Consider the following 27,677-nt stretch of genomic DNA (forward strand, 5'->3'; position numbering starts at 1 on the left):
ATAGAAATGAAATTGATTTATATAAATTCCTATTTAGAATTTTGCAGGATGATTTTATTAATTCTAGTAATTTGTCTCCAGATTTTCTTGGACTTTCTATAGACAATCATATTTCCAGTGATTTAATGACATTTTTGTTTCTCCATTTTTAGTCTTTTGGTTTGTTCTTTACTGTGCTTGACAGGAACTCTAATACACTGCTGAAGATAAATGGTGACAGGAAGCAGCATTGTCTCATTCCTGATTTTGTAGGGAATCACTGTAATGTTTTACTGTGAAATATGATGCTTGCTCTAGGTTTTTGGTAGATATCCTTTTATAAATTCTTTATCAGATGATTTCTCCATATATATTCAAATGAACATACCCTTTAATATAGTTATATAGTGAGTTACATCAATAGATATTCTAAAGTTAACCTATATTTACATTCTGAAATAAACCCAACTCGACCATAATTTATACAGAACTGAATTAATTTCTTAATATTTTGATTAGAATTTGTGAATCTATTTATGTAAATGAGCATCTGTACTTTTCCTATCTTGTACTGTTGTCTATTTTTTGGTATCATGGTTAAACTAACTCTGATTTTTTTTTTGCCTTTTTTCCAATTTGCCCTTTTTTGGATTTTTAAACTACTTTAGTTTTTGTCTACTATTTAGAAGTTAGGTACTTTACTTCATTCAGTGGCTGTCCTTAAATTTTAATCTACATAATAAACTTAATAATACTAATCTCTTAAACAACACAAGGACTTTAAAATCCCTTTTAACTACTTAACTGTATTCATTACTTTACCATTTTACTTTTTTACATGGTTCTTTTTTTTAGTGTTCTATTTCAGTCTTATTTAATCTCCAAATTATTAGTTGTTTATAGACAATGACTGTTTACCATTTACATATTTATCATTTTTTGTTTATCCTGCCTTTTTGCAGCCTAGATGTGTTTTCCACCTCCTCCCTGAATTGTATCCTTTAAATATTAAATTCCTTAATGAAAGTTTATCTACTGTTGGTAAATTCCATTCTTGGTGGTCTGAGAGTGTCTTTATGCAAAAATTATGGCAAAATAAAAGTTTGGCTAATTATGGAATTCTAGGTTAATAGTTCATTTTTCTCAGCCCTTTGAAAATATTACACTAATGCCTTCAGGCTTCAGGATTAGTTTTCTAGTACTGCCATAACAAATTAGCACAACTTCAGGGATTTAAAAGAGCACAACTATACTGCTTCATAGTTCTATAGGTCAGAAGTCATGTGTAGGACTCACTGGGCTAAAATCAAATGTTAGCAGGCTTCACTCCTTTCTGGAAGCTTTTGAGTCCATTTCCTTGTTCACTCCAGGTACTGACAGAATTCAGTTCCATGCAGTTAAAGGATTAAGAGCTCAGTTTCCTTGCTGGTTGTCAGTTAAAGGCCACCCTTAGCTCCTAGAAGCTTCTCACTGGTCCTTGCACATGGTCTCCTACATCTCTGAACAAGCACAGGGCATCAAACTCTTCTCATGCTGCCATCACTTAGGTGATTAGATTAGGCCCAGCTGGAGAATCCTGGGAACTTTTCCCATCTGAAGGGTAACTTTAATCACATCTGCAAAATGACTTTTGCCATGTAAGGTAATAAATTCACAGATTCAGGAGGTTAAGGTGTGGACATGTTTGCAAGGGCAGAGGGAGGATGTTATACTGCCTACAACAAGAAATATGTTGTCGGTCTAATTGTTGTTCGTTTGTAGGTGACTTGAATGACTGTCCTCTCTGCCTGCTTTTAAGTTCAGCTTTTTGGTGGCCTACAGTTTCAATATGTTTCTTGGTATGAATTTTGTTTTTTTCCTTATCCTTGTGAACACTGCCTGTTCTCCATCATGTTTTGAAATCTCTGTTAAACATAAGCTCGATCTTTCAGATCAGTCCTCTCACCCTTGGCTCTGTATCACAGCCTCATGCATAGACCTGTGAACACATCAGCCCTCATGTCTAAGCTCCATTCCTGAAAACAGTCACCCCATGACCATTCTTGATGTAGGCTGTGGAACAGTCCACCCTTGGAAGGAAATACCTGAGAAAGAGGCCCAATCAGGCCCTGGAAACAGACTTTAAATATTTAGCCAGGAAATTAGAATTTCCAGGTACCTAGTAGGTGGCTTAGAAGTGAGGTGTGCAGGTCCCAAATGGATACATTCTCTTGACCCCATGCATTCCTCACCTTGTGGAGATAGGCATGGCCAGATGGAGGTCAGAGTGAAATCCTCTCAAACTGGAAGTCCATGGTGGGATGCCTCTTGCCCCAAATTCAAGGACAGTACCATATGAGATGATAGATATGCTTCTTTCAAGATGAAGAATGCTGGTTAACGTAGATGAGGAAGAAGAAGTATTCTAGATAAGAGGTTGAGGATAGGAGGGTCAGGAAAGTCTGGAAGTGTAGAGAAATATTGATCTCAGAATAGGAAAGAGACACCTGCTGAGATTAGCTGGCTACTACATGGCAGAAATCTGAAGTCAAGTATGAGCGCAGTCAGTAGATTCAGGCTTTTTAAGAACTCTGCACAAGATACTCTTCCGACTCTGCTCCCAGTGTGCTCTATCCTTAATTTACCTAACTTAAAAATTCTTCAGGTCTCAACCTGAGTTTCATTTTCTTTCAGAAGGACTTCCTCCCAACCCCAGATTCATATATCCCTCTCCTCCTCAAATTTTTCCAAAGAATTTGTAATTCCTCTTTGTTATACCAAGTCACACTTGTTAAGCTGTCCATAGCTGCCTTTATGATTATTTAGGTTGGAAGCTTTAGGAAGACATTTGTCTTGTCCAGCACCTGGAAAGTGAAACACATCTAGTGACCAAGATTTACTGGATGAATTAATAATTTTGCCTCATGGTGCTTGCATGGCATTGGTTGAAAAAGCTCTACTGATCCAAAAAGGGGATCAGTAGAATATCAGCCTTCTGGTATCCTTCCACTCCAAATAATTTCATTTTACACATAATTTTCAGAGCCAGTTACTTTAATAAAGGTGTTTATTTTGATATCCAAAGCACTTTGTAAGATTTTCTGGAAAATCTGAAATCATCTTGCTGTCTTAATATGTTACACTATTATCATTTTACAAAATAAAAGGATTTGGATTATATACTGGAAAATGTCTTCATTACATATAAAGCATATTTGCTGTTACCTACAGTAAAGAAGATGAAAAGACAACTTGAAGGAGAGGGAATAGTCCTGAAAGTGTTTTAGTTGGTATCTATCCACCCCAACCCCAAGAGACAGAGACAAAGATGAAGGCACTAAGATGCTGGTTTGTAGCTGAGCCTTCAATCACCCAGTCAGCCCATAAAGACAACCCATTTGACATATTCAAACCATTCTTTGAGTCACCGATGGTTATTATTTGATTAGTTCCTCCAAAGCAAGGTCTTGTTTGTTGTTAAAATAATGTAGAGGTTAATCAACAGAGCTGCCACTTGAGAATATCCCGTAAGACTGCTGTGGAGAGAGCATCATTTGTCCTGAGTAACCCTGTACATGATCCTGGATGCAAGTCCACAAATACTGGGGCACAGCCTGTGTGTTACTAAAAATGACAAAGGTTTCAGGGCTGGAAACATTGTCAACCACACTGTCATAGCTATCTATGGCTCCAGGATGCGATGGTGGGGGAACAATATTTAACTGACTACCCTGGCAGAAGAAGCCTGTGAGTACTTCAGCTTCAAACACACAGATCAGCTTATCTGTGGCAGATGTTTTCTTGATCCTGTGTGCTATGTTTTTGAGGTTCTTGGTGAAGTATATTCCAGCTCCATATTTTTGGTCTGATAAGAGAAAAAATATTTAAAGATTATTATGATCTGACAAACTGTATTGCCTATTTGGGTACTAATATGTATTCACTCCCTAGTCCTCCAAATACTCACCAGTTCCTGATCTCAAGTCCCTGTGTCTGAAGCAAAGACACACAAAGTTTTGTTCAGTGGTGGCAAATTATCACTAATAGGGCTCCTTCCCTGGCTCATTGATAAAGAATCCTCCTGCCAATGCAGGAGATATGGGTTTGACCCCTGATCAGGGAAGATCCCCACATGCCACAGAGCAACTAAGCCTGTGTGTCACAACTGTGAGCCTATGCTCTGGAGCTGGGAGCCGCAAATACTGAAGCCCACACGCCCTAGAGCCTGTGCTCCTGAGAAGCCACCGTGATGAGAAGCCTGCGCACTGCAACTAGAGAATAGCCCCTGCTTGCTGCAACTAGAGAAAAGCCTGTGCAGCAGCAAAGACCCAGGGCAGCTTTCCTGGTATCTCTGAAATCATGCCATGTAATCATTCACCTGCCCCATTAGTTCTGGCCCTCGAGACACACCCACAGTGAGGAACAGAAACATCTCTAGATCTGCAGCTTGCAGTCAGTTTACTGTGTATGAGCAAGTGTCCTAGAGTTTGGATACAATGCCAGGGGCTAAAACCCTGCCTGTCTGTTACAGAAGATGGCTGAATATTAGAGAAAAAAAAATATCAGGTTTACTGGGCCTCAGACACAGTCAGAGCCTGACCGCATCACATCCCAACCCCACAGCTTGACTTCCGACCAAGCCCTGAGGCAGTTACTGAATGAACTGGCGCTGAAGCTGAAGCTCCAATACTTCGGCTATCGGTTGCGAAGAGCCGACTCATTGGAAAAGACCCTGATGATGGGAAACATTAAAGGCAAAAGGAGAAAGGGGCAGGAAAGGATGAGATGGTTAGATAGCATCACTGACTCAGTGGACATGAATTTGAGCAAACCCTGGAGAGAGTGGAGGACAGGGAATCCTGGCATGCTGCAGTCCATGGGGTTGCAAAGAGTCGGACATGACTGAGCAACTGAACAACAACAAGCATGGTTTATCTAGCAGAGGACACTTCTTTCAGGCACCTGCAGTTAAGCATTCTCACCAGACACATAGGCACAAGTCACATTATGAGTAGTATCTCCCCACTGAATCTACTGTCTGATTTGCCTCAAGGTAGTGGCTGTTAAGCTAAAGGCTAGGGAGACGAGCACAGAGGCCAGTAGATAAAAGACTGGTATCTTGAGGCTTAAAGACTAGATGGAGGCAGGATCTTTGGCTGGATTAAAAAGAACAAACTTGGCCAGAAACAAACAGGCCTCATGCTGCTTAGTTTTTAAAGGAGCTGTATGGCTGAAAAAAAATACCCTACAAGTCCAGCTCTCAGTAGCCTGGGAGCATTCTAGACCCCTGGGGCAAGCCCTGGTAAGCAGTGCACCTAGAAGTGACCAAAGGCAGCATACAAAATGAAGATTTCCCCGGAGTGCAAACAAGGGTCTTACTTCACTCCCCGAATAGAGTTCTTACTATTCCAGTTCAGCAGCATGTGGTTAGTGGTACAGACCAGTGACTTGTGTGTTTTCCTTCTCCCCTTTAGAAATGGGGAGTTCTTATCGCAATTTTCCTGCTCGCTCTCACATCATTATTCAATGAGTGTATTAGGACAATTGCTTTGCCTCTAAGCTTTAAGAGAAGACTGCCTGAACTTGAGACTGAGGAAACAAGATGAGTGTCTGGGACTGTCTTCCTTGGGAGAATGGTGTGTGTCTTAGCTGTTTGGAGAGTGTATTAGGACAATTGCTTTGCCTCTAAGCTTTAAGAGAAGACTGCCTGAACTTGAGACTGAGGAAACAAGATGAGTGTCTGGGACTGTCTTCCTTGGGAGAATGGTGTGTGTCTTAGCTGTTTGGAGAAGAAATATATATAGATATTGGGTAGGCAACTAGCAGTACCTGTCACAGAACTGAAAAGAAGGCACTTGCTGGATTTGGAAAATAGGAGGATCTTGATGTTTTTAGAGTAGTTTAAGTTAAAATAGAAGGAGCAGTGGTGGAGTGCAGAAAAGCCAGTTACAATGGGTTTAGAAGCAAATGGGAGTCATGAATTTTTAAGACTTTGCCAATGAAAGGACCATACTGATTATCACTTTCCTGGTTATACTTAAAAACTTCTTGGTGGGGATTCATTTATCAGTTTGTATTCCTGGGTGAAAAATTGTTCATATTCAATTTTTACCCTAGGTATTGCTTATGTTTTCTGTGGGGCAAAGAGAAGATGATTCCCAGACCCTATGCTTTCCAGAAATCAAGACTTGGAATAGGCTCTACAACAAGGATCATGCTACATATTTGAAAGGTAAAGATCAAGAGCTACATCTTTAATAGACCAGGCAAAACCAAGCTGCATTGCCAGGTATCCTCTGTGATGGCTACAAAAACTTCTTACCTTCATCTGGAGAGATTTAAAGTGGAAAATACAGAGGTAAAATATGCAATATTTTTGTATAACTGAGACATAGAAGCTACTATACATAGGACTCCCATAACTGGGAAGGAACTTAAAATATTCATTTCACCTGCCAGATGATGCCTAATTCATTCCCTAGCAGCTACAGGAAATGAAAAGGATGGAAGAGAAAAGACCAACTTTATTAAATTCAGAAAAATGCTCTTTTAATGAAGGAGGAAGATGGTTTGGTACCGTTGATAATTTTTTGTCAAGATAAGAGAAGAAAAAAAAGCTCCAAGGTGCTCTCTGTAGAGAGGCCACAAACACAGAAAGGGGAAAAACAGTGAACTGTAGTTCTTACTGCAAACACTTTCATCAAAATAAAACACACCAGCCACAAAATACATAAAAGATAAATTTTAAATATTACCCTTTCCAAATGACTTTACCACTAAATCCCAGGTGTAAATGACGCCCTCATTGAAGCAACAATGCTATTAGTGGTGAGTCACCTGCTGATGTCTGCTCACCAACTCCCACATACAGTAAGCCAACTATGAGGGGCTGACACCTACCGCAGGGCATGGAGTACACTCGGTGAAAGCCGACTCTGCATACCATTTTGCAGAACTGATGTGGGACTTGCTGAAACAACCTGTAGCTCACAGGTTTTCCAGAGGGTCTCCCTTCCATCATTTTCTTCCTTTCTTGGAAGGCAGCCATGAGAAGCACATTGTCTATCTTCTCTACCTACAGCCCAAGGAAATGAAAAACTGAAAAAGATGCTGGAGAAATGCTACTTAAATTGCCTGATACTGTGTTTATTTATTTATTTATGTGTTTATTATTTATGTGTTTATTACTTTGCATGTGATATGCTTTTCATATAAAGTTGCAGAAGAGTCTCTCCTGACTCCAACTTTCTCCTATTTTGACTTCTATCTCTTCAAAATTCCCTATCCCTTCTTTAATAAAAACTCACTGAGCTGTCGCTATGTGCCAGGAACTAGTAATGAAATGGACAAGTGCAGACACAGTCTTTGCTGTCCTAAAGCTTATAGTTTAGTGAGAGATAAAAATAGGTAAACAATTACAATACAGTGTGATAAATGCTTCTTTTATCATATATATTTTATGTGATGTATATACACATATATTTTATGTAATAAAACATTTTGTTTCAAGATAGGCAGATAGTTTTCTCTGAGTCTTGATCTATGCTTCTATACATCCTAACATCATTTCTACCACTTGATTCCAACAATACCCCTCATCCCTACCCATCCCTGCCCTCCTTTCAGACGAACTCCTAGGATTGCAGGACAATGAGCAAGTAGCTTAGTCATCAGTGGGCAAGTTTTTCTTCTGGCTGTGGAACCAAATGATAGCAAGATGAGTCAAATTCTTCCCTTAATTAAGTATACCTTTATAACTCGCAAACCACAGTCTTCAAACTGTTTTTTTTTATCCTGAATTTCTGGAGCTGAAAGCGTTAGCCATTTCAGAAATGTATTTTCCTTCATTTGATTCTGGTTTTCTGGTTGCTGATCAGTGTGCTGCCCTAAAAGTAAGTAACATAAAACTTTGTCTCAGTGATCTATGAGAGGAAAAGGTTTGTAAAGAGATTAAATGAGGGAATTTCCTGGTGGTTCAGTGGTTAGGACTCGGTGTATCTACTGCCAGGGCCTGGGTTCAATTTCTGGTTGAGAAACTAAGATCCCAAAAGCAGCACAGCCCAGCCAAATAAATAAATAAGCAGAAATTAAATGAAATAAATTATAAAAAAAATTTGGAGGAGAAGATTAGCAGTTTAATTTGTATGCCTCATGTATTTACAGCATGCAATGACAGCTATAATTCCATGAGAAATCATAGGATAAAATGGGGGGTGGGTAATAAATTTGTCCCCAGATTGATTTAGATTATGAAGTTGAGAGGGTAAGAGGAAAAAGAGCATTAATATATATTTTCCCTATCAATGCCGTAATGATGACATATAGTTGTTTTGCTAATAGGAAATGTTTATATTTCTAGCCAGGATGCCAATCAACAAAAAAAGACAAACATAAGAAAATATTAAGGAGTGATGGAAAACAATAAGACATTTATGTAACACTTCAAAGTTTTCAAAATAGTTTCATATCTCTACCTCATTTGAGTATTACAACACCACCACTGAAATAATTAACACAATTTTACAAAGAGGAAAATAGAAACTCAGATTAGTTAAGTGACTTGCTCAATAACACAAAGCTAGTAAGTACAGACCTAAGGTTATAAACCTGGCTTTCCCCAGTGCTTTCTGTAAGGGGCAAGGCAGAACATTTAGTACATATGTTATTCATATGCCACCCAGCCAAGGACAACAAAATTTGGAGATTGAGTTTATGATGTAATGTCTTTCCTACCTTCCTTCCTTTCCCCTCTTTTTCTTCCTTCTTTCCTTCCTTAATTTCTTTCCTTCATTCCAATTTTACATTTAAGGGACAACCGTTCATTGCCCAAAGGAGCTCCTTATTGGACTAAATATCTATACATGAGTGAACAAATGAAAACCTGCCAAAAGGCTTCTTTTCTTTCAGTTTACTTTCTTTTTGACGTAAGACTGAATATACTAAAATGACCTAATCCCCAGCACACTATGTAATTGAGTATGCTCAATTTAACCACAAAAAAAACATGTTATAAATTCAGAGAAACTCATAGAGAGGGCCAAGTTGTAACTCTGGAAAGCAAGAGAGCAGGAGGGATATAACTCCATAGCAGAGAACTCCCATGCCAGGACATTTCAAAGGAAGAGTCTGTAAGTTAAATGTGGAGAGTTGTATAGCAGAAACCAATACAACACTGTAAAGCAATTATTCTCCAGTGAAAAATGAAAAAAAATAAGATCATAGCAATCACTGTACAACTCTGTATATATACTAAAATCCACTGAATTGTATACTTTAAATGAATGAACTTCATGGTATATAAATTATGTATTAACAAAATTATTTAAAAATTGAGGTAACTTCCAAAATGAAATACACTAAGTGGCAAATGACAAAAAAAAAATCTGGAGAGTAATGACTCACATTTATCAAGTATAATATTGTTGCCATTGTTTAGCCACTAATTAGTGTCCTACTCTTTGCCACCCCATGGACTGCAACACACCAGGCTTCCCAGTTCTTCACTATCTCCCCGAGTTTGCTCAAACTCATGTTCATTGAGTCAGTGATGCCATCCAACCATCTCAGAGTTCAGCAAACATTTACTGAGTTCCTATTACATGCCAGGCACTGGGCTGAGCACTGGAAACTCAAAGATCCACAAACTCCTGCTATCAGGAACACTCACCAGGAAAGATTAGAAGAGCACCATTAAAGAGGAGATGCCTAACTTCTATTATTTAAAACATACTGTTCATGTGGACAGCTGATGTTCCCTATAGTAAGAACTCATTTCAAAATTGTCCATTTTGTTAATGAAGATCTTAACCTGATTAGAAGGGGCTAAGGGTTTATGAACCTCTGAAACACTGCTGTGGAATAATATGCTTAGTCACCAACTGCCAAAAAATGCCACCTTGCAGCACAGCAGGGGACTTACATGACTAAATTGCCAGTAGCTGGGAAAGTAGGCCAACTTTATGAACGAACTTAATGTCACAAGCTTTATAGGCGATCAGTATTATTTTCAATCTTGTTCTCTTAAGAAGTATCAATGTCAGTTTAAAGACCCACATTCACTACATTTCAAAAGCTCAGTAGAAATCATAATATTGGGTCTCATTCTTGAATATTACTTTTGTCCGTGTTTTTTGACACTGGGTTTTCTGTGGAATATAGACTCAACATTTATTGTGAACTCCCACTCACTTCGACTATATCTGCCTGAACTATTTTTACAAACACATGGCGAGAATAAGGTATTCTTTGAAATTATACATCTGAATTTTTGTACTAAATTCATTCTCCACATTACAACCAATGATCTTTCTAAAATACAAGTTTGACCTTGTCTTTGCTTAAAATCATTCAAGGTTCTCCACGTATTTCAAGAAAAACTTTGAATATTTTCATGTGGTTTATAAAGTCTTGCATAACCTAGGCCTAGCGATGGTCTGATTTCTTGGAAATTCTTTCTTTGTTTACTAACTCCCACCTAGTCTTCACTTCTCCGTTTGCAACACCTCCCCCTTACGGCCCAAGTCTGGGTCAGGCGCCTCACCCAGTTGTGTCCACAGCACTTTCACCTTCCTGTTTCATAACTAACCTGCTTACATTAGTCAAATAAATGAAAAAATTAGCCTCAGTCTCCCAAGGCAATATTTTTAATGGTATAATTTCCTAGTGAGCTCTAGGACTAAGTTAAAGGATCTCTCGAGACCCAAATTCTCACAGTTATCCTGATGGATTTTGCCCCATTGAATGAGTGATGCTTGACTGGATCTCATAGTACCGATGAACAATTTACGCTGGTGAGAAGGCTCAGAGTAAGTAATTTTAGGGCTCTTAACTCTGCCAGCAATAAATAACTCCAATAAAACTCAAAGAAATGAATTAAATAAGTGGAATGTGTTTGTATCTGAATGTTCCATCTGAAGAATTAGGGATGTACTTTTTTTTCCTAGAGCCTGGGCTTTGGATACCCTGGGTTTTGCATGTAGTTGCCTCTTAGGCAATCCATGTCATCATCAGTAAATCCAATTGTGTATGTGTGTAAGTGTGTGTTTTCATTTACTAATAATTAACCTTGCTGGTAGAGTCAAAAAATGGTTATAAAAGTTTATGGCCTTTTATGATTACCAAGCAAAAAAAAAAAGTTTATGGCCTGAAACAGACCCAGCATAGTTTGTTCTCTCTCTTCTTCCATTCTTTCTCTCACCCACTTACATATATGAATGCTCACACTCAAAAGCTGGAAGAGCTGACTTTTTAATTTAATAGAAAGTTACTCACCTGACAAGCTCCAAAGGACTTGCTCCTTTGTTCTTGCCATTTCCTCTTGAACTTTACATAGCATCTGTTCAATGTTTATAACTGCCTCAATGAGGTTAGCCGGAGCTCCTCTAATCTCTAAATGTGCCTTTCCCAGGGTGACAATCTCTGAGATAGAGATGCATAAGGTTTTCTGAAGCACAGACAAATCATCGTGTTCCTTTTTTCCAAAGTAGAGGATGTGCTTGTCCTCAATGATGTGGCACTCCTTGGAGCTCAGTATCCTCTGGATCCACGCTTTGGCCTCATCTATCTTTTCCCAGTAGGATCCCATCAGACTGATGACAGGAAATCTGTTTTCTTTCTTCTCTCTGGTCTCCTGGGGGACTGAAAACACTATCATAAGAAACTACAGAGGGCAGGTGCGTTTTAAACCACCATAGCCAGTGTTTGCCCTAAGCATCCTTAACAGTAGCAGCTTCAATTAAGTACCTATCTCTGAGAGCTGTGTTGGGTACAAAGAAAATCTAAAAACATAGCTTATAGTCTCCTTGGGAACACAGAGTTTATCATGTCTTGCCCCTGCTGTGTTGCTTTGATCAATTTACAGATGAGCTCACCTTGTAATCTCATCCTAGATGTTAACCAACCATTATTTCTTACTAGATAGGATTTTCCATAAACTCTTATTACCACCAGGTTTAAAATCAGACATCTCTGAAAACCATAGAACTTAGAATGAAAATTGTTTTTTAAAAAATGTCATGTATTTCTGATTATAAAAAATATACATGTTTACTATGGAAAAATTGGAAATTATCAGAGTATAATGAAAGAAAGAAATACCCATAATTTCATAACCTGAGATTCCTTTTTATATCTTATCTGTTTTATGACAGGACATTTTGCAACTCCATAACCAGCATTTGGAGCTTTATAGCTACTGCTACTGAACACAGTATATATTGCACCGGAAAAGGAAATGGAACTCATTTCCGACGCACCCACTGTACCTCTCTCCACAATCTGCCTCCACAGGAGAAAAGATTTATACGAAGAAGAATCTTTGATAGAGTGACTGAATCCAAACTGAAAAAAAGGAGGGGGCCAGTGGACTAGCTAAGGGGGAATTGCTAGATGAAGCAGTATCTAGAATACATAAAGAATTCCCTCAAATTATTAAGAAAAACAAGCACACCAGTAGCCAGTTGGGCAAAAGATTTCATAGAAAAGGAAATATAAATGGCCCATATATGTGTGAAAATATGCCCATCTTCTTTGATAATCAGGGAAATGAAAAATAACCAGATTGGCAAAAATTCTAAGTCTGACAATATCAAGAGTTTGGGAGAACATATAGAGCAACTGGAATTCCTATATATTCATGACAGATGTAAAACTGGGACAACCACTCCTATAATTATATTATTTAAAGAAACTTTTGCAGTTGTTTATCAGAAGATGTGCACAAGGAGTTCACAAAAAACTAGAAACTACCCAGATGTCCTTCAACGATGGAATATCATAGCAATGAAATGGCGTTTTTAGCTACACGGATGAATCTCGGAGACATATTTTGAGGGGGAAAAAGTAAGTTGAACACTTACTATTTCTAGGCATTATTCTAAGTACTTTATACGTATTCTGTTTCCAATTCTCACAGTCCTATGAGATGGGTAGGTACTATTCGTAGTTTCCATATTACAAATGAGGAAATTGATTCAGAAATATTATTAAGTAACATGCCCATAGTTATAGGACTAAGTGGTGTCCAGGAAGCTTGTAGATGCAGGCAACCTGACTACAGTGCTCAAAATCTTGCTTCCCAGTGAGTGACCTCAGGATCTCATTAGCGGTCATTAGCATCTTTTCCACTCATATAGTAACTGGCTGGTATCAGGAGCTATGAAAAAGTACCAGGACATACCTAGAAGTAGAAGGGGGAGAATGGCCTCCCTCTGGTAACAATAAAAGCCAAAGTTTTATACAACTGTAAGAAATGACAAGAGATTCTTAAATCAATGACATACTTTTTTTAAAAAAAAACCCTTGTTCTATTTGGGAGTTTATATTACTTTTTAGGAGAAAATTTTAAAAATACATGGTGATATTTCATTTATCCATCATTATCAGGAGAGAAGAGTTGCTCTTCCAGGTAACTAAATTGTTCAAAACACTAATGGAGTCTCTTTCAGCACCAAAACATATTTCATTGTATTGGTTAGTTTAATATTTATAATGGAAGCATACTTCTCTGCCTCCCTAAATAGTCCAACTTTTCCTTAATTATCTGAGGTCATCATCATCATTAATGTCAGTTATTAACCTGTGCTATAATTCCTTTACAGATATCCTCAAGAATTACTGAAGTAAATGGCAATGCCTGGCCCCATTTTTCAGATTCATGATATAGGGACATTTGTATGTTCCTCTTCCATATTATTGTCTCCTAAAACTCCTCCTATCTAGGTTCCCTGCATTCACCGTGGTTTCCCAAATATGCACAATGTTTGTTTGCTTCTGTGAGTTTTCTTCACTTTGGGTGCCCTAACCCCACCAACCCAACTCTGGCCATTGAAAAATCTTGCCAGGGTTGGGAAGGGAGGCTAAAAAGGGAGGGGATATGTGTATATATATATATGTGTGTGTGTGTGTGTGTGTGTGTGTGTGTGTATATATATATTTAATTATGACTGATTCACATTGACATATAGCAGAAACCACCACAACACTGTAAAGCAATTATCCTCCAATAAAATAAAGTTTAATAACAATAAAAAAGATTCTGTAAGAAAAAAGAAAAATTTTGCCATCCTCAAAGCACAACTTAGAACTGTCTTGTCCATGAATTCATTCTTGCACCCTTCCAGCTACAGGGCATCCCTCCCTCTTCTAGGTCACCTGAAGAGTTTGTCCATCAGATTCTCATTCATTATTTATCCCCTGGCCTTTGTTTAATGCTGCATAATTTACAGAACATTTTTACATATATAATCTCCAGTTATTCTCACCACACTGTCATTATCATCATTATACAGATAGATAAATGGGCTCATAAGAGGTGCATTCACAGGCCAGAGCTCTTAAAGTTCCCTTTTCTTCATTTTCAACACTGCTGGACACTGAACGTCCATAAGTTAACTCCTATATTAAAGGGAATAAGCAAATCATCTTGATCTGAATGGAAAATGTCCTAAAAGTTTCTATTGCTGGTTGAATGTCTGGGGTTCTTAACATCTATAGAATGTTGTGGATTACAAATTTATTTCAGGGGATTTCCCTGGCAGTCCATTTTTGAAGACGCTGTTCTTCCACTGCAGGAGGTACAGGTTCGATCCCTGGTCAGGGAAATAAGATCCCACATGTTGCCCAGCACAGCCAAAAAATTAAAAATATATAAATAAATCTACTTTTTTAAAAAAGACTATTTCAGAACTACGTATCTAAATTGTCATGACACAATTCCATCTCAGTCTACTCAAACTCCTCTAAAGGAATGAAGTTATAAGACAAAGTTAATTCTTCTCCAACAACAACCAGGACTAGTTTAATCCAGTGATTCCCAAATCTGGTTCAGCAGCCAAACTGACCAGGAAGCACTGAAAAATATACATGCTTGGCCCAGACCCTGAGTTCCTGAATTAGAATCTGTAGAGTTGGGCCATACATATTTTTATTTGTTTTTTAAAGTTTCCATCATGATCCCACTGATTACTCAGGGTGACTAGCATTGGGTTAATCTACTTATTATTATCTGGTATTACTGAGATGTATTTTCTATGATTACTAATGAATAACCCCATTTAGACATCACCCCATTCAAAACAGAAAGACTAACTGGTTTAGTAAGCTCATGAAAAAATATAGCCAGCTTTTTGTGAATGGACTACTCACACTGTGGATTACCTACTGTGACTGTAACTTAGCCTCTCTCTGTTCATATCATGAAACTAGGATGAGCAAAAATAGAATTGTGGCCAGGTATAGAGCACACAGGTATCCAGACAGGAGCACAATGAAACATATGTGGCTTATGTATTCATTTTCTCCCCTCCATTACTTCAGATGATCAAGAATAGAATGAGCCTATGGTGGGAGACTATATTTCTAGACCCATGAGTTTCTTACTCACCACCAGGGTAATTGTTGGGACCCTGCAGCTTGAACTTATTCTTTTCCATTTCAGCACTGAAAGCCTGCAAGAAGCAAAACAGAGCGGAGAGTCCTAAGTGGGGCTTTTAGCTACTGTCATTAAAATCCCTCTCTTTACTTGCACTCGCCATACCTGACCTCACCCACTCTGTCATTCCCTATTCCCACTGTCACAAATCTAAAGCAACCTTTAAGAAAGTCCTCGGGAACAGCCAATGCAGCACTACAATCTATTAGAACATATAGGGGAAACAAGTATAGGAAAAATGGAAAGGAAAAACTCTTAAAATCTGGCATAAAAAAGGAGAATGTACATCCCAAAGCAAAATATAATCATTCATAGATATTAATGCCCTGCTACCATGGGGTTGCAAAGAGTCAGACATGACTGAGCACACACACACCCCACAACAATGACAAATTATATATTAGGCACTGAACTAAAGGTGTGGATATATCACTGAAGAAGACAAATAGTGGCAGATGTTCTTGTAATCAATAAAACAAATTCATTTTTAAAAGTTATATGCATACCACACTGTAGTCTGAATGATCAATTCTTATAAAGTGCTTAAAATTGTACCCAGGCTATTGTAAATACTCAAGATGTTAGCTATTGTTTTAATTATTATTATATGACAGTATGCACACAGAGATTTATGTATATTGCCATGTAGATCCTTTATCATAGTATCCATTTGAAAAAACTCATCTCTCCTGGGGTTTGGAACCACCATGCACAGGGTCTTCTTAGTTTAAAGTTGATGCAATTGGCAGTAATTCTTCATTGAAAAAGATGGTAGATAATGAGGTAAAGTCTAGAATCTTCATTTCATCTGAACTTTAATAATGAAGTTTCTTAACCTGTAGCAGTTTTTCTTCAAAAATTATATTTGCAATTGCTATTTCCAGAACAAAAAAGCCCTCATATTTATTTAGTACCTGGAGTGGTCATAACAGGGAGGAGCTTCCCTGCCCTCCAAAATAAACAAGATAATATTATCTGCTGATAAATGGACTAACAATAGCTGTCAAACACAAAATGGATAAAAATCAGCTTTTTTCCAAATTCACTTAAAGTCAGTATGCATTCCTGGGTTAGAAATCAATGAGGCAAGCCTTTTGAATTGAAAATGAAAGAAAACTGTAACTTAATCAGGACCAAAAATTTAGAAGGTGTGGATAACAAGCAGTTTGGAAATGCAGATCCAAATGGCAAGAACTTGGCAGTTTTCCCAGTTCTGTCCACAAAAGACCAACAACTCGTGTGAAGAATGTGAGGAGTGTTCCTAGTAAGGAGTTTCTTATTCTGAGATGTAATGTCTGGCACAAGGTAGATATGCAACACATATTTGTTAGATAACCAAATGAAGGACTATCCATTGCCTTTTGTACATACTCAGCACCACCCAGGAACCTTATCATCATGAAATACTAATGAACACAGTATATAGGTCAGCTGGGGAGTTATTTGCTCATTGTTATTCATGAATTGGAAATTCATCAGTGTGTGAACATAAGTATCACTTTATTGTGAGTTCAGTATACGCTGGTCTTCCTGAGCCAGGTCAACTCTAGATGTCTGACAAATCCATTCTCTGGATTGTAGGGACCTTGCCAAGGTAATGCCCCCCGTGAAGTGTGCAGACTACCCTCTATTCTTTCTGAACATAAAGTCCTTGTTGAAAGACTCATTTACGAGGAAAAGATGTGCTTAAAAAAAGACTAGAGGAGTATACATACATGTATGCACATACTTCCACATGGATATTATGTAGTAAGTGTTAGTCACTCATTTGTGTCCGACTCTTTGCGACCCCATGGACTATATAGCCCGCCAGGGTCCTCTGTCCGTGGGATTTCCCAGGCAAGAATACTAGAGTGGTTGCCATTCCCTTCTCCAGGGGATCTTCCCAACCCAGGGATTGAACACGAGTCTCCTGCATTGCAGGCAGATTCTTTACCATGTGAGCCACTAGGGAAGCCCTAAAATGTGGTGTTAACACTGAAAAAAGCCTGAAGGAATGGTCATTGTTCAGGGTACAATATAAGTTACTTTTTAAGATAATCTTCTCCTTTGAGTCACAAAACTGAAAGCTGTATCATCCTTCATGATATTTTTCCCCCTATATTTTTGTTTAGTGTTTCAGAACACAGGCTTTAGGGTCAGACCAACAGACAGAGGTTGGACTCTTGGCTCAGCCACTGGACTAGGTATGTACATATTAATCTCTGGTCCCACTTGTAAGATGGAGATGACAATAAGGACTAGCTTCTTCTTGGTACAGTACCTGGCTGATGCAACTCATGGCAACTACTTTTGTTATTAGCCCCCAGGGGAGCTCTCAGACCATGGTTTTCTGTATTGTTGAACTGCCATTTACATTTTTGCTTGTATGTTGACGAGCACAAGCACTTTCTCTTCTGGTAGTGGTTTAGTTGCTAAGTCGTGTCCAACTCCTGTGATCCCATGGACTGTAGCCTGTCAGGCTCCCCTGTCCATGGGATTCTCCAGGCAAGAATACTGAAGTGGGTTGCCATTTCCTTCTTCAGGGGATCTTCCCAATCTAGGAATCAAACCCAGGTCTCCTACATTGCAGGAGGATTCTTTACTGACTGAGCTTTACTGAGTCTTTACTGACGAGGGAAGCCCCACTTCCTTTTCTAGTTGGGGCTAATTCCTCTTATAGGGATATGGTGCTTTATGGACAGTCCAGGGATGTATTCTGAGCACCCATCTGGGCCTAGTAATAGTCCTCTTCAGTGGGTGGTGGGTGGAATTGGTGAACTTCATTGGAATGACAGGCTGTTTAATTTTGTCAAGAAGATAAGCTGCATCACTGGGTAATTCACCAGTTTTGCAGGTCAGCTGTGGATGAGACAGTGGTGTACTAGAGCTGGCTTACACTGGCTCATGAGACTCCACGGTGAATGTCTCTTTCCAATTCCTCCTTCGGTAATGTAACATAGATAGCTTGAGATCAGCAATGGAAATCAGCTAACACTACAAACCTCCCCCTCTAGCAAGGCAGCAAGAGGAATAAGAACATTTACACTTGTTCCAGGAAAGTGCAAACTAGAACAAGTCTAAGCTTGTTTTCTTGTAGAGAGAGAGAAAATGGCAACTACCCACATGGAGACAGGCTGGAAAGTGGGAAAGAGAAGGGGAGGAGCAAAGGACCCCACAAAACTAGGAGGTTGCATACCTTTAAGGAGCAGAGGGAAGAATAAATGCCCACAAAGGACAAGAGAAAAGCTAGGTAGTGGGGTAGACATGGCTTCTACAATGACATTCCTTACTAGGTCAGAGGTGAATGATTTATAAAAATTAAATTTCACCAAGTTAGACCATCATCATGCTCCACAGCACTTAACAAAACCTGTATCTTACTTTGGAGATACTAAATAGATGTTGTTGAGGAAATGAATATGAACGAACCACAGGACACTTCTAAGATATTAACTTACCTTATATGTCTCCAATTCTTCGGGGAAGATCACAAACTTTACAGCTAATTGTTGCAAACTTTGTCTGGCAAATATTAAAACTTCATTAAACATAATCTCTGCTATTTCACTCTTCTTCATACCAGTGATTCCAGTCCCAAAGGCAGGAAAGGAAATGGAAGTCATATTTAGTTCAAGGCATTTTTCCAAGCATTTCTTCATCACACCTTTCAATGGCTTTAGGAAAAACAAAAATTTAAGATTAGTATTTTGAGTCAAAAATAAGACTTCACTTACCCACTTACCCTTTAATCCTGCCCATATTTTATAACGCCAACCTCCACTATTCCTCAGGGCCATGCCCATGCCTCCTCAGAGAACAGGAAAGGTAGCACTCTGTAGGGGACCCATTACAGCTGTAAGGTTAGATGATGAGGAATGAAAGGGTTGAAAACTGAAGTGACTGACTGGTACATTTTGTGCCATTCAGGGCATTTGGGCATCGGGATTGCCCTCAATTTATGTAGCCTTCTCCCCAGATTAGAGAGCCAATCTTCAGTTTATCCCCCACTTACCTGCCACTTCTGGATCAACATAAAGAGCTTTAATAAAGGACGGAGAGGTTAAAGTAAGTGATCAACATTTATTTAAAGTCATTAAGATCTGTCATGTAATTTATTTTTGGCAGATTTAAACTCCCATCAATATTTCAACATTCAAACTGAACACTGTAGTAGGAACGTTATTGGATAACTTTCTTACATTATACTAATATACTAGTATGTTAGTTATACTAATGTAACAAGATTATACCAATGTGCAAGGACCTCGGAAAACTGAGTGACTGGAAAAAGCAGAGAGTGACTGAATGACCAATTTGGGATTTGAGGGCTCTCTAGACAAGAGAAGATCAGAAATGGTGATAAAATAAATATGGACAAAGACAGAAAAGGAGATTAAGTTTCCCTTTCTCTACATTTCAGTGGGTTCCCCCTAGTCCTTAACGTATACAATTTATGCCCCTCAGTTGTAGAGTCAGCCAGAAAGCTAAGCTTTACCACAGGTACTTTACCACAGAGAAGCCCTCACAGGTAACAGATTTGACTGGAATGGTACTGGAAGAGAGATCCCAGGTCCTCCTGGGATTTAACAGATGGCAGGAGATAGGGAGAGGCTGAGTGCCTGGCCCATATGTAAGAAGAGGCCTGTAGGGCCACTGGGTGCAGAGAGGGAGCCCTGATGGTTCTGTGTCTATCTGTGGCATGCCCACTTAAAATTCAGACATGGACTAAGCGATAATTTAAATTAAACTTAAGACAATTTGTGACCACAATATCTGTTTACTATTTCAGGTATTCACAGGAGTAGTAGAGAATAGGGAATATTCCACTTGACAATAACATAACATGAATGTCATGACATGATGGAAATTCAACAGACTATTACATAGACTTTGGAGACACAGAAAGATAAATTTATTTTGACCTTACCAGTTTTTGTTCAGAATATTCTGAAGTCCATAACACATGGTATATGTATTTGCAAGACAATTTAAATCCTCTTGTGACCAGTACCAACTGGGAATCTAGTACTGTCTTAGTTATTTTTTGGCGTAATTCCCGCTCTATTTCATCTCCGGCTGCTTTTAGAATTGATTCTGACACAGACCCAGCTCTAAGACCAATACGGGGGTACATAGAATTAACAATTACATCTGTCTGAAAAGGGAAAAAAAATGAACACGGTTCAGTGTTATATTACTTTTTCTTAAATGACTAATTTAAATATTTATTTTCCTGAAGATCTTTGAAAAATACTTTTGAAGATCCTAAATCCATAAAACTATCACTTAATAACAGATATAAAATTTCCAAAGAGTGATCATTTGATTACCATGAGTCTGTTCGTGCTAATCAGAAATTACGTAAAACATGTAGATGATACAATTTTTATTGCAAACATCTGTCAGCCCCTTGCTGGCTTATACTCCCAATATTCCCAGATTCAGAACCTTCTCGATGATTTGTTTTAAGCTTCATCAATAAGTGGTTTCATTCTATAATCCACTGTCTTCACTTTTCGCTGTTTCTATGTGAATGTTCATGTTGTCTTACAGAGTGGAAATAAAATTTATAAGGAAATTTCTACCCCCTAAAGTTCGTGTTTTTTAAAGTAAGTGGCACATGGTTAAAGAAAGCACAAATGAGATGAAAAAGTTCACAGTGGGAAGTAGGTCTCCCTCTTGGTGGGGGTCCCCAGGTCCCCCTAATTCATCTTGATGACTTTGGCTCCTTTTGGGGTAACTTATGTACTTCTCATGGGTATTAATGAATGTGTCACTTTGAAAATGCAATCAGAACTTGCAAGTTGGAGGCACTGGCACCCTTTACAAATTTTAAAATTCTTAATGTTGGTAATAATTAAATATAATAGAATTTTAGTTAAAGAAATAAGCTATTCAACCAGGATGTTTCCACTTTAATTTTAAATTGGCATATTAATGATTTATCAAATAAATATTTCATCTCCTGGGGTCCCCTCAGTCTTCTTTCTAATTGTCTTGTAAGCAATAAACGGAATTTTTTCACTTGTGATTAATCCTGTTTGACTATGGCCACAGGAGAGTCACGGATCATGGGGATAATAGAGAATATAGCCTTATATTCTTTCTCTTCCTCTGTTGCAGCCCCTGCTCTCTGCTGCCTCCTTTCAGTTATTTGTCAGTAACTTGTTGGACACCAACATGCATGCCCAGAGACCAGCTCCAGAGCTACAGAGATGAACAAGTGACAATCCCCACCGTCAAGGTGCTCTCTGCCTGGTAGAGAAGCTGCACTAATCCAGAAGCACCTGGTTCACTGTTACCTTGACTCTATCCCCTCCCTGTCAGTGCCCTCACCTTTGTGCCCTACTATCCCTGGCTAAAGGCTAAGTTACAATTTGTATCCTCCACAGCCCCTGGTACAGAGCCACATCAGATCAGATCAGTCACTCAGTCATGTCCGACTCTTTGCGACCCCATGAATCGCAGCACGCCAGGCCTCCCTGTCCATCACCAACTCCCAGAGTTCACTCAGACTCACGTCCATCGAGTCAGTGATGCCATCCAGCCATCTCATCCTCTGTCGTCCCCTTCTCCTCTTGCCCCCAATCCCTCCCAGCATCAGAGTCTTTTCCAATGAGTCAACTCTTCGCATGAGGTAGCCAAAGTACTGGAGTTTCAGCTTTAGCATCATTCCTTCCAAAGAAATCCCAGGGCTGATCTCCTTCAGAATGGACTGGTTGGATCTCCTTGCAGTCCAAGGGACTCTCAAGAGTCTTCTCTAACACCACAGTTCAAAAGCATCAATTCTTCGGCGCTCAGCCTTCTTCACAGTCCAACTCTCACATCCATACATGACCACAGGAAAAACCATAGCCTTGACTAGACGAACTTTGTTGGCAAAGTAATGTCTCTGCTTTTGAATATGCTATCTAGGTTGGTCATAACTTTCCTTCCAAGGAGTAAGCGTTTTTTAATTTCATGGCTGCAGTCACCATCTGTAGTGATTTTGGAGCCCAGAAAAATAAAGTCTGGCACTGTTTCTACTGTTTCCCCATCTATTTCCCATGAAGTGGTGGGACCGGATGCCATATACTCACATACAATTTGCAGCTCCACCTAGTACTCCTGACTGGTCCAGCCTATAACTTTTGATCTGTCAATTTCTCTGTATCTCTCTGCTAAGTCATTCTAACTACCCAGGCCTCTTCTCCTGCCAATTCATAACCATCATAACTTGAGATCAAATTCAAACTCGTATCTTCTGAAATAATCCTTCTTGATCTACTATACTCCACTCTTGTGACAAAAATGTACATACTCTGAAATATTATGAATTCACTTTGTATTGAGATTTTTTGTTTATTATTACTGATAGCTTGCTTTAGAAATATTCAGATGGTTTGTCTCCCCAGTGAGACGTTTCAACTAGAGAATCTTTTTATATGAAAAGAACACAGTAGATTTTTACGTCTTTAGAATCAAAGATTGTTCTATTTTCTCATGGTGCTTGAGAATAATGGTAACAATAATTATAAATACTTATCACATGCCAAGTTCTATTCTAAGCAGTTTATGTGTTCTGATTCCAACTCTGAGATAAAAGCGCTATTATTATCCTCATTTTTCAGATGAAGAAACTGAGGACCAAAAGGTAAAGTTAACTCAATTCAGGTCATCCAGTTAGTAAATGGCATAGCTAATATTGAAATCCAGATGGTCTGGCTCTGAAATCCATACTCTTAACCTAAACAAGATACTTTCTAAACCATGTTTGAAATAGTATATGCTCAAAACATACTTGCTAGGTAATACACAGTTCAGGGAACCCCTTTGGCAGTGCAAGAGAATACAATAAAGACTTACCTCCTGCCTTTCAATGAGGCCTTGGACAATGTGAAGAGTCATGCTGTTCACAACCATAGTATTGAAAGGCTGGGTGGCTCCTTGACTTACCAGGGATTCAAGCTCATTCCTCCCTAGGATGGTTTCTGAAGCGGTTTTAAAGGCAGCAACAGTAGGGTCCTCATTGCTTACCAGGTGAATTTCTTTAAAATTATTGGCAATTTGCATGTTTTGGAAATAAATTTTGATAGTTTGCACAATGATCTCTGTACACAGACTCAGAGGGAACTGGAAAATCCCAGAGCTCAGGGCTGGAATTGCTACTGTCTCAATGTTCATAGAATTTTTACTGCTGACAAAACGCAAAATATTTACAATGGCTCTTTTCAGTTTATCAATACATTCCTGGCTATCCATCAGTGACCACCGAGGGCCAACAGCATGGATAATTGTTTGGCAGGGAAGCTTCCCTGCTCCTGTGATAGCTATCTCACCAGTTGGAATTCTGCCGTATTTGGAAATCACTTGTCTGCTCTCCTCTTGGATTTCAAAGCCGCCAGCTTTCACAAGGGCCTGGGCCAAGCCCCCTCCATGCAGGAGTTCTTCATTGGCTGCATTCACCACAGCATCAACAGCATGTCTGGTGAGGTCATCCTTCCAGATAGATAACTCTACCCTGGGAGTCAGCATTTTTCTGAAGACTCGTAGAGACTCGTTGTTACCTTCCGGGGCCGGAGACACCAAGGTAAAGTTACAGCCAAATTTATTCTGGAGGACTTCACACAGCAGACTCTCATTATTTTTCAAAATTTTGAAGTTGTCATGACTAATGGGAATTTGCTGACTGTAGTTTCCTCTGAGAGTATCAATCTCTGGAAAAGGAGAGAAGATAAAAAAATAAAGAAATGAGCAAGGGGTCCTTTGAAAAGGATCTAATTCTACTTCACACCAGGAGACTGAGCTTCCTCTATGCAAAAAAGAGAGATGACTTCTAGGCCTCTTCCTGCTTCTCCCTTATTCCTTAGATCAAGGATATCTAAGAGTTTTCCATGGTATCACCATAAAGTGCTTAGCTGTGTGCCTGCCATACAATAAATACCCACTTGGTGGTAGCTACCATGATGCAATAACAGTGGTATGAAACTGTTTATCAAGGTTCATAGATTTTAAAAACCTACATAAAAATAGCGCATTTGGGAAGACCCATTCTTAAGGCACAAGTATTAGACTTAATTATGAGTCAAAAATATGTGGAGGCTTTATTTATAACTTGTTTGCCTTTGTCAACATCTTGGCTTGGGTTCTGCTAGAAGCTGATTCTGAGGTAGGGGTTGAGTATAAATTTATTTGGGAGGTTATCCCAGAAAACACCAGGGGCATGGGATGGGGAGAATCAAGTGGGAAAGTGAGACAGGGAAAGGAAAGAAATGAATAAAGGGGATGTTACAAAGAAAATGAAGCTTAACTCCACAGAGGGGCAGTGTAGACCATGCGTCTTAGAATTACATCACCGGGGTGACAGAGCTGGTTACCCAGCTTCTATCAGTCATTGGTCAAGGATGCTCCTGGGGGCATGGTCCAGGAGACGGGAGGAGCACTGACAACAGGACAGTAAATAATTCTTCATCATATTCTAGTTTTGTAGCATGATTTTGGTGGAATTAAAACTGATTGGCTAGAAAGTATTTTCCGCAGGTGGCAGCAAGATGATGCGCTAACTGATCATGTCCTCCTTTAGTGAAGCGGGGAGGATGATTAGCCAACAGCCTCCAGGTGTTAGCCCCTCAGCTTTCCAGCCCAGGTCACGTTATTCTCAGGGGGCTCCATCAATAGCTGGATAAGGCCACTGATGTCCAACTTCGCCCATGAGCAATCTTTAGGCTGGCAGAGCTTTGCCAGATTTTCATTACAGTCTGATGGCTCCAACTGTCCAATCTGGTTTCTTCTCTTTCCCTTTCACAATAAGCCTTCAGCATCCCTAACTCCATCTCATTTTCTGCTTCCTGGAGAACCTGACCTGTGACACTGTAGTTCATGGGGTCTAAAGTATTACTATATGCCACCAAGAAAGGAAAAACGATGCCAAATAAACCTATCAGTGGATAGGGAGCAGCCTTATTTCAGAGACCCGAAAAAAAATCTGTGTCCTAAAATAGATACAATGTAGTAATTTCACTGACTGGGAAAGATTGAAGGCAAAAGGGGAAGCAGGCAGCATAGGATGAGATGGTTAGATAGCATACCCATACAGTGGGCATGAATTTGAGGAAACTCCTGGAGATAGTGGAATACAGAGGAGCCTAGCTTACTGTAGTCCATGAGGTCCCAAAGGATCAGATACAACTTAGCAACTGAACAACAGTAACTGATTATTTTTTTTACTTCAATTCCCATTTCTAATCTGAGCCATCTAGAAAGACCTCTAATGGCCTCAATTACCCCAAAGCAGCAGCACATGAGTTGTCAGAGCCTATGGGCTTGTGCCATGGTTGAAAATCTCAAAGGGGTCAGCCTCATCCTAGGGTGAGGCTAGGCTGGCTCTTACAAGCCTTGCTGAGCAAGAAGACAATCAGTGGGTCACCTCTCGTGCCAGCTTTAGTTCTAGGGCTGTTGTCAGAAGAGTCTCCCATCTTGTGTGCAAAGGACAGGACCAACGGGAGCCCTAGAGAACACATGTGCCGGGTCCCCACAAGGCCCTGCAGTCACGCACCTGAGCGCTGGTGGGGGAGATAGTCTCCTTCTGTATTCCCCTTTCTCCACTGAGGAAAGATGTGAGCAAAGATTTTCTGAGGCAAGAGTGAGAGTGAGGTGATCCTACCTGGTTTCTCACTGTCAGCTGCTGCCCCAACACCCTGTGAAAAGCAAGAGTGGTTTCAAAATTATCGAGACGGAATAATTGACAGATTACTGATGACAAATACAGTTTCATAAACACAAAGCAACAGAAATCTTCCTAAGAGCACTGGGTTGGAGAGGGGAAGGGGAACATGTTTGTTTGATCAATGTGTCTGGAATACTTGAAATACTAAGTGTTCCAGCCAACACTGACTCTACCCCTCTTCCCTAGAGGCCAATGTACTTTTAATTCTGGATGAGATGAAGGGTTGGAGATTACCACCTGAAAAGGCTCAAAGGTCACAGACCAAAAAGACCCCAAACTCTCAGAGAGGACTCCAATCTCCAAAGCCTTGTGGGGTTCCTCTAGACAGAACAGAAGAAATGGGGACAAAAGCCTATCAGCTTCACCTCCCCATCAACCTGAAAGGACCCACTTTCAATGGCTTATATAATGACATAAGCCTGAATGTGGACTTTTCAGGATAAACCAATGAGGTGCCTTTTTCCTGGTCCTTTATTTTTATTTCTCCTCCCTCCACCTCCTCCCCTCATGCTGCTGCTCCTGCTGCTGTTAAGTCGCTTCAGTCATGTCTGACTCTGTGTGACCCCATAGACAGCAGCCCACCAGGCTCCTCTGTCCCTGGGATTCTCCAGGCAAGAATACTGGGGTGCATTGCCATTTCTTCGCCACCCCTCATGCTACAAAAGTAGAATTGCTGAGCAGAGAAAATGAAAATGATACTGAGGCAACATTCTGAAAAAATCACCCATCCTCATGTTGACTCTGTTGATTATATTAGCACATCCTTGATTCCCCATCTCTCACATGAGGCAAGGAGAAAACTTTTATTGGGATATTAAAACCAAACAAGATTGCCAAGTATAAACTGGAAATCCCAGAATTTTTGCTATCTTAGAAAGAACTATGATGTGCTGATCAAAGTCTATAACTTACACATTTATGCTTTTTACCTTGGAAAAGTCCATCCTCAAGGTCTCTGAGGTCTTTCAATGTTTGCTGTTTTGCGTTTCCCAAATATGGCAGCCCCCTTCTAGGAATGAATAGAAGGATGCATAAGCACTGATGAGCATCTTAGGGAATTTGGTGAGGATACACAACCGGAAGACCAAACATGATTTCTGATCTTGAGTTATTTTTCATTCCATTGGTGAACATGCAAACACTGTTTTTGCTTCTGTTGTTTACCTTTTATCTTTTACTGAGAGCTTCCAATTGAAACCATAATGGCAGTTCAGAGAAGGCAAAGAGCTGTATGGGCTACAGCAGGGAAATCTGTATGGGGAAGGTGAGGCTAGGGCCAGGTCTTGAAGGATGAAGTAGGCTTTTACATTTTTAGAAGAGGAAAGATGACGACACGTGAGCACAGCATTCAGAGAGCAATGAGGAAAAACAAGCCTGTGCGAGGGTGGGATGATTTAGAGAATACCACTGAAACATGTATATTATCGTATGTAAAACAATGACCGGTGCCAGTTCAATGCATGAAGCAGGGCACTCAAAGCCCGTGCTCTAGGACAACCCAGGGGGATGAGGTGGGAGTGGGGTCCAGGATGGAGGGACACATGTGCACCCACGGCTGACTCATGTCAATGTATGGCAAAAACTGCCACAATGTTGTAAAGT

General features: G+C 39.6%; 1 protein-coding gene across 6 annotated transcripts in view; it reads right to left on the reverse strand.

Annotated features, from left to right (window-relative positions):
- Nucleotides 1–3,007: 3,007 nt before the first annotated feature.
- The window catches only part of PARP9 (poly(ADP-ribose) polymerase family member 9), a 29,800-nt gene continuing 5,130 nt past the window's right edge, over nucleotides 3,008–27,677 (reverse strand). For 4 of the 6 annotated variants that reach the window (XM_061405060.1, XM_061405326.1, XM_061405147.1 and 1 more), the window contains 10 exons: nucleotides 27,005–27,084; nucleotides 25,905–26,046; nucleotides 23,216–24,066; nucleotides 20,298–20,525; nucleotides 18,829–19,044; nucleotides 15,341–15,404; nucleotides 11,230–11,595; nucleotides 7,708–7,844; nucleotides 6,859–7,033; nucleotides 3,008–3,823 (listed from right to left, as the gene is read on the reverse strand). In XM_061405060.1, coding sequence (XP_061261044.1) covers nucleotides 3,453–3,823; nucleotides 6,859–7,033; nucleotides 7,708–7,844; nucleotides 11,230–11,595; nucleotides 15,341–15,404; nucleotides 18,829–19,044; nucleotides 20,298–20,525; nucleotides 23,216–24,066; nucleotides 25,905–26,046; nucleotides 27,005–27,019 — 2,565 coding nt within the window. In that variant the 5' untranslated portion in view covers nucleotides 27,020–27,084 and the 3' untranslated portion in view covers nucleotides 3,008–3,452. The remainder of the gene's footprint in view (nucleotides 3,824–6,858; nucleotides 7,034–7,707; nucleotides 7,845–11,229; nucleotides 11,596–15,340; nucleotides 15,405–18,828; nucleotides 19,045–20,297; nucleotides 20,526–23,215; nucleotides 24,067–25,904; nucleotides 26,047–27,004; nucleotides 27,085–27,677) is intronic. The other 2 variants (XM_061405510.1, XM_061405419.1) reach the window with 2 other exon arrangements.

The sequence above is a fragment of the Bos javanicus genome, chromosome 1 (assembly GCF_032452875.1).
Source record: "Bos javanicus breed banteng chromosome 1, ARS-OSU_banteng_1.0, whole genome shotgun sequence".
Classification (NCBI taxonomy): domain Eukaryota; kingdom Metazoa; phylum Chordata; class Mammalia; order Artiodactyla; family Bovidae; genus Bos; species Bos javanicus.